Source organism: Rosa chinensis, chromosome 1 (assembly GCF_002994745.2).
Source record: "Rosa chinensis cultivar Old Blush chromosome 1, RchiOBHm-V2, whole genome shotgun sequence".
NCBI lineage: Eukaryota > Viridiplantae > Streptophyta > Magnoliopsida > Rosales > Rosaceae > Rosa > Rosa chinensis.
In genome coordinates, this window is record NC_037088.1 from 21,418,384 (window position 1) to 21,428,294 (window position 9,911).

Below are 9,911 nucleotides of genomic sequence, written 5' to 3' on the forward strand. Positions count from 1 at the left end.
GTAGGCTGGGTCAGGCCGGTGCGACTTGGTTGAGCGTGGTTGGCGCGGCCAGTTACAGCTAGGCCTGTAAATGGACCGGGTTTGGATCGGATCGACCTAAATCCAAATCCGTTTACTAAAAAAAAAATTCGATCCAAACCCGCTCCGTTAACCCGGCGGATCATTGATACCTCGATCCAAATCCGTATCCGTCGGATTAACGGATACTCGATCCGTTAATCCGATCCGTTTATAATTTCAAATATTTTTAAATTTTAAATAGTAATATTAAATTTATATCATGATACCTCATAAGATATTAATAAAATATTAAAATAATATGATCTACATGAAGAGTATCACCAAAAGTAAAATTACATTATATTTTATATTTAAAAAAAATAATAATATATTAATAAAAAATAATATTTTATTATTACGAAAACAGGTTGGATCATTAATGGATCGGATCGACCTAAATCCAAATCCGATCCGTTTATTAAACGGGTTAACGGATCAACGGATCAAAATGTTCGATCCAAACCCGTCCAATAGTCACGGATCTGGAGCGGGTCCGGATAAAAATCCGGTCCATTTACAGGTCTAGTTACAGCGGATGGTGGTGGAGCAAACGGCGCTGCACGGACACACGTAGGAGATGAAGTTTGGGCCTGCTTCAAATCCTGCTGGGCCTTGTGGTTTGGGCTTTTCTTTTTGGGCTACCCTAGGGCCTTCAATTGGGCTAGGGTTTTGACCCTTGGTCCAACTTTATGTTTTTAGCTTTATTGTCTAATTACAATAAATTTCCTTGTATTGGGAATCTAGATTTTGTCTAATTACAATAAATTTACTAACACTATCTTCTTGTCTGCTTATGACCTTAAATGGCAGCGGAAGAGTATGTAACGGTCTATTCTGGCTTGTGATGAATGATATTATTGCCCCTCGGGCCGATTCAAAAAAAAAAAAAAAAAGGTTGAAAATAATTATATGAAAATCAGCTTAATTACAGCCCTGCCCTCAGGTGGTCTTTTGTTCTTCTTACTTGTTCTGATTTCCCAGTTGACAGCTGCAAAATCCCATCGCTGGCGCTATTGAGATGAAGCATGGGTGATAAAATTAGTTGAATTGATTGGGAGAGGGAAGGAGTAGGTATGGGGAACAAGATCGCGCGGACGACCCAGGTGTCGGCGTCGGAGTATTACCTGCACGACCTGCCGTCGTCCTACAACCTCGTGCTGAAAGAGGTTTTAGGTCGCGGACGCTTCTTCAAGTCGATTCAGTGCAAGCACGACGAGGGTTTGGTCCTCGTCAAGGTCTATTTCAAGCGCGGCGACTCCATCGATCTCCGCGAGTACGAGCGCCGTCTCTTCCATATCAAGGAGACCTTTCGCGCCCTCGATCACCCTCACCTCTGGCCCTTCCAGGTTGTTCAATTCCTTTCCCCAATTTCCCTAATTCAACACCTCATATTCCTAATTCAGTAGTTTTGAGTTTTCCTCCAGTTTTGGCAAGAGACGGATAAAGCAGCTTATCTTGTGAGACAATACTTCTTCAATAATCTGCATGATCGATTGAGCACGCGCCCCTTTCTCAGTCTCATCGAAAAGAAATGGTTGGCTTTTCAGGTATCCCTCCCTCTCCCTCTCTCTCTCAATTCCCACCAAGTTTGATTTGTTTTGGCAATTATATTCTCCTCCGGTGCTTGTGCTTGTGCAGTTACTTCTTGCTGTGAAACAGTGCCATGACAAAGGAATATGTCACGGTGAGTTCATCATCTGAGTTTCACCAATGACCTTCTGTCAATATCTTTTGTGTCTAATCTGTGCCATTTTTTAGGTGACATTAAGTGCGAGAATGTCCTGGTGACTTCTTGGAATTGGCTCTATCTTGCTGACTTTGCATCCTTCAAACCCACTTACATTCCGTATGATGACCCTTCTGATTTCTCGTTTTTCTACGACACCGGAGGAAGAAGGCTTTGTTATCTTGCTCCCGAGGTTGCGTTTTGATTCCTTTTACTTTCTTTGCTTTCTTCAATTTATAAGATACATATCTATCTCAATTTTCCCTTTTGTTTGGAAAGCCGTAAGAATTTCTGATTCATATATGTAGGTTTTGAAGGGTTGGGGTATGGTTGCACTCATAATATATCTTGATTGAAGTATGTTTGTGGAATTCATACAATGGCTTCTGTCCTGGAATGCTGGAACAAAAACTTAAGCAGTTTTATAAGCTACAAGACTTTAGCATATTCTTGTTTGCAATGTATACAACATTTCTGGCCTTCTATACAATTTTGCTTTTGTATTTGGTCCTCTTATTTAGAAGTTAGCTAATGAATCTTTCACCAATCACCATTAAAGTTATGATTTTTTATGCTTCTGATACTTGTCACCATATCTACTTTTAAGATGGTTACATAATTAATCTCTTCACAACCTTCAACTTTCAGAGATTTTATGAGCATGGAGGTGAGATGCAAGTTGCGCAAGATGCACCATTAAGACCATCTATGGATATCTTTGCTGTAGGGTGAGCTTTCGAGGCACTAGCATCTCTTTTTTCAAAAGCATTACCATTTCATTTTTATGTCAATTTTGAAATTGAAATCTCATATACTAGATGGTCGAAACGGCTTTTGACATTTCTTAGATGAAAGTTAGTTGCATGTCAGTTTGTTAACATATAAACCTTTTAAATATTCATACTTCATATTTTCATGTGGCACTGCAAAGTATATCTCAAAAACCAGTAGATGTATCAAGTTGTTCATTGGAATTTTTATCATTTATTCTTGACACTTTTTTAGGTGTGTGATTGCTGAGCTTTTTCTTGAGGGTCAGCCCCTATTTGAACTCTCTCAACTTCTCGCTTATCGTAGAGGGCAATACGATCCTAGTCAACTTCTTGAAAAGGTTCTCTCTCTCTCTCTCTGACACTCTCTACATTGTTCTATATAACTGTTTACTGGTTTTACATGATTATGTTATGACTACCATGTTTAATAGTGGTTATCTTTTACATTCTTCTTGCTTATTGTCGTACCTTGTTCTATTGTATGCTCTGTACGCAGATACCAGATTGTGGAATCCGCAAAATGATACTTCATATGATTCAGTTGGAACCAGAGTTGCGACTTTCTGCTGATAGCTACCTGCAGGAGTATACAACTATTGTGTTTCCGAGTTACTTCTCTCCATTTCTGCATAATTTTCATTGTTTCTGGAATCCGCTTCATTCTGATATGAGGGTAGACAATCTTGTTCCATATATGAGATGCCATTTTTTTTTTTTTCCTGATTCACGTAGTTATGTTATAGTAATTCACCATGTAATTACTGTGTGCAGGTTGCACTTTGCCAGAGTGTTTTTCCTGAGATACTGAAACAAATGATGAGCAATAGGTCATCTCAGGACACTAGCACTGGACATGGAACTCCTTCAAACATCCATGCTGTTAGCGGTAAATCTTCTCAGGACATGATTGCAATGCAGAACATGAATTTGACAAAGGGCTCACCGGGAAAGAAAGTAGAGATGGATAAAGGTTTCAAGCGCGATCAATTTGAACTTCTCGGTGATATCAATACGCTTCTTAGGGATGTTAAACAGAGCAATCATTATTCTAATATGAAGCCAATGGTGGAGGACAACACTAATTCTGCATTTTCCCAGAATCTTGGAAACTATGGCATGCAATCTCCTGGTGAATTACTTCAGACTATCTCCCATGCATTTAGGAGAAATGATCATCCTTTTCTAAAAAAGATTACAATGAATGATCTGAATTCATTGATGTCCAAGTATGACAGCCAGTCAGATACCTTTGGTATGCCTTTTTTACCATTACCTGAAGACAGTTTGAGATGTGAGGGCATGGTTCTGATTACCTCTTTGCTATGTTCCTGCATACGCAATGTCAAATTGCCTCATTTAAGGAGGAGGGCGATACTTTTGCTGAAGTCATCTGCATTGTATATTGATGATGAAAACAGGTTGCAGCGTGTAATTCCATATGTTGTTGCAATGCTTTCAGATCAAGCTGCAATTGTGCGTTGTGCAGCCTTGGAGACGTTATGTGACATTCTCCCTTTAGTTCGAGATTTTCCTCCTAGTGATGCAAAAATTTTTCCAGAGTATATTCTACCAATGCTTTCCATGCTTCCTGATGATACAGAGGAAAGTGTGAGGATATGTTATGCCAGTAATATAGCTAAGCTGGCACTAACTGCTTATGGTTTTTTAGTTCACTCAATAACCTTGAGTGAGGCTGGTGTGCTTGATGAATTAAGTTCTCCAAAGAAGCTACTGGCATCATCTAGTGAGACATCTGGTCAGCTCCACAAGGTAAATAATGATGCACAGCTTGCCCAGTTGAGGAAGTCCATAGCTGAAGTCATTCAAGAGCTTGTTATGGGTCCCAAGCAAACTCCCAATATCAGGAGAGCACTCCTTCAGGATATCAGCAATCTATGCTGCTTCTTTGGCCAGAGGCAGAGTAATGACTTTTTGTTACCCATTCTCCCTGCTTTTCTGAATGATCGAGATGAGCAGCTAAGAGCAGTATTCTACGGGCAAATTGTGTATGTATGCTTCTTTGTGGGTCAAAGAAGTGTGGAAGAATATCTTTTACCTTATATTGAGCAGGCTGTAAGTGATGCTACAGAGGCTGTTATTGTCAATGCATTGGACTGTTTGGCCATTTTGTGCAAAAGTGGTTATCTGCGCAAGAGGATACTCCTGGAAATGATTGAGCGTTCATTTCCATTGTTATGCTATCCTAGTCAATGGGTAAGAAGGTCGGCTGTTAGTTTTATTGCAGCCAGCAGTGATTGCTTGGGTGCAGTAGATTCCTATGTATTCCTTGCTCCTGTTATTCGTCCCCTTCTTCGTAGACAGCCAGCATCTCTAGCTTCTGAGAAGGCTCTCCTTTCATGTTTGAAGCCTCCTGTCTCAAGACAGGTATTTTACCAAGTTCTAGAAAATGCAAGGAGTTCAGACATGTTGGAAAGACAGAGAAAGATATGGTACAATTCTTGGCCTCAATCTAAACAATGGGAAAGTGTGGATTTACTTCATAAAGGGGTTGTCGAATTGAATTCGATGAGGAGCTGGACAGACGACCAAGAAAGTCCCGAGGGTCAAAAACATTCTGGAAATGATTTGCAACAGGGAAAGCTAACTGAATGTGATGATGGTGAGGCTAAGTTTGGATGTATGGGAAGCTTTACGCGCAATGGTTCGAGCACAGTTGACATTCATGATCCTTTATCCTCTGAAAAGTTGCAGTATTCGGGCTTTATGTGGCCACAGGGAAGTACTGTGAATAGCTTCATGTGTGATAAATCATCAGTAGGGATACCTTTGTACTCATTTAGCATGGACAGGCGAGCAGTGGGAGTTCCTCCTGCTCCATCTGACTCTTCATTACAAGTGAGTTCTGTAGGAGTTGGTGCATCATCTATGCCATGGATGGATCCAGTAAATAAATCTTTTAGTTTAGCTAGTTCTGTTCCAGCACCCAAGCTCGTGTCAGGATCATTCAACATCAGCAGTGGTTCTAAACAATTCTACAGAGTAGTACATGAACCAGATGGTAGGGATAATGACCAAACAACCTTTGTCAATAGCAAATTTCAAGATATGGGGTTATCTAGTGCAACAAAAGCAAGTTCTATTACTGTGGAAGATGCATCCTCTACAAGTGATCTAACAGGATTGCCCTCTTCTACAAGAGCTTCGTCAATTCCAGATTCTGGTTGGAGGCCTCGTGGGGTTTTGGTTGCACACTTGCAAGAGCACCGGTCTGCTGTGAATGACATAGCCGTATCAACTGATCATAGCTTCTTTGTGAGTGCATCTGATGATTCCACTGTCAAGGTATGGGATTCGAGAAAGTTGGAAAAGGACATCTCCTTTAGGTCAAGATTGACTTATCATATGGAGGGAAGCCGTGCACTATGTTCTGTAATGCTCCGGGGCTGCGCTCAAGTTGTAGTTGGAGCATGTGATGGCATGATACATATGTTTTCTGTTGATTACATTTCCAGAGGTCTCGGTAATGTAGTTGAGAAGTATTCAGGTGTTGCTGATATCAAGAAGAAGGACACTAAAGAAGGGGCAATTCTTAGCCTTTTGAATTTCTCTGCTGACAACTATGCAAATCAGATGGTTATGTACAGTACCCAAAATTGTGGGATCCATCTTTGGGATATAAGAACGAATTCAGATTCTTGGACATTGAAAGCAACTCCGGAGGAGGGCTATGTATCTTCCCTAGTAACAGGCCCTTGTGAAAATTGGTTTGTGTCAGGATCTTCAAGGGGTGTGCTCACTCTTTGGGATATGAGGTTCCTTATTCCTGTGAATACATGGCAGTATTCTGCTGTTTGCCCCATAGAGAAAATGTGTCTTTTCCTTCCTCCTCCAAATGCTTCTGTTTCTGCTGCTGCAAGGCCCCTTGTTTATGTTGCTGCAGGTTGCAATGAAGTCTCTCTTTGGAATGCAGAAAATGGCACCTGCCACCAGGTACAATGGAATATTTTATTAGTTTGTGTACAGAGAAGTTACCACCTATATAGCTTTGAAGATATGTGCGTAGATTAAACTTCCTGCTTGCCCTCTATTAAAAGTAATACAGAAAACTGAAAGCAAAGATCAGATTTTGTTATAATGGCAGAATGACTTTTGGTAAAAGATTATGAATTGAAAGGTCAAAAGGCTGTGTGTGTGTGTTTGATTATATATTTTTTTTCCCACGCATTTTATTGTTGATGGAATTGGCCTTCAGTTTAATTCTGTGAAAAACCAGTATCTTGTTGAACTTTTCGTCTTCAGAGTAGCTAAATACTTCATATAGGGCGTCAAATTTCTAATAATTCAGATTTTGCTGACCCATGATGAGTACCAGAATGACACCCTTGCTACTTCAATTATTTGTTACAGCTATGTCACTTTTTCTTATATATTAAAGTGATATACAAGGAGATGGTTATATTTGATTGTGGAAAATTCCTTTTCCTGATCAACAGTCAAGTTGTACTGATATACTATCACCACCACTTTGGGCTTATGTAGTGGTCCTATTTAGTTTCATATTTGGTTTTCAGTTCTGTAATGTTTTGTGTTTCTAGTAGTCTTATCCTAATCCGTAAGGTTTTGTCTACCGGAGGGTTTACTGTACTGTATATTAATTGTTACTTTGGGCTTCCGCTATTTTTAGGCAAAGCCACCTCTTTCTTCTCTCAGTATTTGGTTTACCATAATGTAACAGGCCTGTAGGTTGTCCGTTAATGTTTCATTATAGGAGTTCATGTATTTGTGGGATGGAGCCTCTTGGTTTATCTTTTTGTATTCTTACATCTCAACATGAATTCAATTGTTGATGCTGTGATATTTGACTTTATCCAATTCATTTTGAACATTCTACTTTTGGTTTTTCAGGTGTTGAGGGTTGCGAGTTATGAAAGTGATGCTGAAATGTCTGAGGTGCCTTGGGCTTTGGCAAGATCATCAACTAAAAATTCCAAAGCGGATATGAGACGGAATGTCAATCCTCATTACAGAGTTGATGAACTGAATGAACCACCTCCTCGCATTCCTGGCATCCGTTCATTGCTTCCCTTACCTGGGGGTGATTTGTTAACTGGGGGAACCGACTTGAAGATACGTCGATGGGATCATTACAGGTTTGTTGCATATTCATTATTATTTCCTTGGTTTACTAAAGACAGTGGTTTAATTGTCTCTATTCATGTATCACAGCCCTGATCGAAGTTACTGTATTTGTGGGCCAAACTTGAAGGGTGTTGGAAATGATGATTTTTATGGAATGCGGTCTAGCTTTGGCGTGCAAGTTGTGCAGGTATCATTTCTAGAAACTTTAAAGTTAGGTGGGTTAGTACCTTCCTTGGAGGGTATGGTCATGTCCACATGCAGTGTATACATGCAGAAGATTTGGTTTGGGTGGAAAATTTCTGTTCTATTTGTTGTTTTCTCCTGAAAACCACAGATCAATCACTTGGTAGTTTCAAGTAATATGTGTGTAGTGGGGCAAAAGATTTATGTTGGCTTTTGTTGTAATTCATTTAAGATGGTCAAAATTTAATCACAGGTCTTCCCCTCATTGTTCCTTTTCCTATGAGTATATTTCATTTTTTACAGACCACTTAGTGTTGAAAGTTATTACTTTGTTCTAACAAAGCTTTTTGGGAAGAAGGATTTTATGGGGATGCTTGGTGCTTTGTTCTTATCAAGTTTATGTGGATTGAAAGAAATCAGAGAATTGTTAAAAATAGTTGGGCATGGTGAGAGTTGATATGGGACAGTTAATTTTGGACTTTCCTTTAGGCTTTGGTAACATCCGTTGTCGGGGGTTTCTCTTTCTAGGCTTTATTATGGACTAGAAAGGCAGCACACTAATATCAGTAACATGTCTAGGACTCTAGGATTTAAGCTATTCTTGCTCTACTTGGTCTGTTCTTTTTTAATATCAGTAAATTTTTTAATTTTCTTTTTATGTTTGAAGCTTTGTGTACTCACTCTTTTTTGTTGGCAATAAGTCTTGTTTCTATCTTTTTTAAAAAAGAAAAAGGAAAAAGAAAAGTCTTGTTTCTATTAAAAAGATATATAGTTTATTGTTACTTTTGCACATAGAATTCTTAAACTTGCTGTTGCTTTTAACGTAGGAGACAAAGAGACGGCCTCTAACAACAAAGTTGACAGCCAAGGCAGTTCTTGCAGCTGCTGCCACTGATACTGCTGGCTGCCATCGTGATTCAATCCTTTCATTGGCCTCTGTTAAGTTGAATCAAAGACACTTAATATCAAGCAGTAGAGATGGGGCAATCAAGGTCTGGAAGTGATCTGACATTATCAGACACTTGTTATTATCTAATGTACATACTTCGCATCAATGCTAGTCAAGTTTGTATATTGTAGTTAACACATAACAAAGCTTCAACAGTCAATCAACTATTGCCTAAGGTAGATATATTATGGCTCATAACCCGTACTTGGATTTAGAGTTTGTAACGTGTAGGAATAGACTTGTATCACCCGCTGTACATATCTCACTTGATACCGTCTCAATTGATAAGTGTAGATTTATAAAAATTGTTGAGCACGGCATATTTTGTGCTTCCAGTCTGATGGAACCTGGTCTTGGTCTGTTTTTTTTTTTTTATCCCCTTTCAGTGATATTTCAAATTAATAACAATAAATGGGTCTTGACCCTCACCCTCACCCTCACTATTTAAATAACCAGTCTCCCCCAATCATTCCCTGCAAGTTTCCACTGTCTTTCTCACACTGCGTCACTATTGCCTCCCTTCCAAGGCTTTGGTACTTCCCCCCCCACAACCCTTCTTCAATATCTTCTCTTTTAGGTTCTTTTCGTTTTTTTTTTTTTCCAATTGTACTCGGTTATCAGAAATTGTAATGTACAATTCTTCAATCGAGGGATCCAATACTTTCCTCTGAGAAGTTAATCTCATTGTGCTATTTGTTTTGATAGAATGAATCGAACATGTTTCTGCGATGCCAGCTCCCCCATCTAACTTGCTGAATTAACCCGATCCTTGTTGTTTGCTGAATTGAGACCTGAGTGTTGCCAGTCTTGGAGAATCGCAGCAATGGTCAATTGATAAATCGAGACATATAAACGAGAGCCAGTGTTAGATCAACTGGTCATTTGGTCATTGTGCTATTTGTTATGACTGTTGATCTTTCAAAGTTTTTATTTATTTTTTTACTTCAGGGTTGCTAGGAACAGTGCCCAGCAGGTTCGTTTGATTGGCTGCATTCGATACTCCGAAAAAAAAAATTGATTACTAGGATGGTAGTAATTACAGGTTCGTTTCAAGGATATTTTTGATTTTTCAGTTCTTGATTACTAGTATTAAGATGGTAGTAATTACAGGTATTAGGAT

General features: G+C 39.3%; 1 protein-coding gene across 1 annotated transcript; it reads left to right on the forward strand.

The window, feature by feature from the left end:
- The first annotated feature begins 1,036 nt into the window (after positions 1–1,036).
- On the forward strand, positions 1,037–9,132 carry LOC112189256 (serine/threonine-protein kinase VPS15). The gene is made up of 11 exons (XM_024328552.2): positions 1,037–1,406; positions 1,485–1,607; positions 1,699–1,744; positions 1,819–1,979; positions 2,435–2,514; positions 2,792–2,897; positions 3,056–3,232; positions 3,331–6,510; positions 7,426–7,670; positions 7,747–7,846; positions 8,670–9,132. Exons 1-11 carry the CDS (start codon positions 1,134–1,136, stop codon positions 8,844–8,846), a joined length of 4,668 nt encoding a protein of 1,555 aa, XP_024184320.1. The 5' UTR covers positions 1,037–1,133; the 3' UTR covers positions 8,847–9,132.
- Positions 9,133–9,911: the final 779 nt, after the last annotated feature.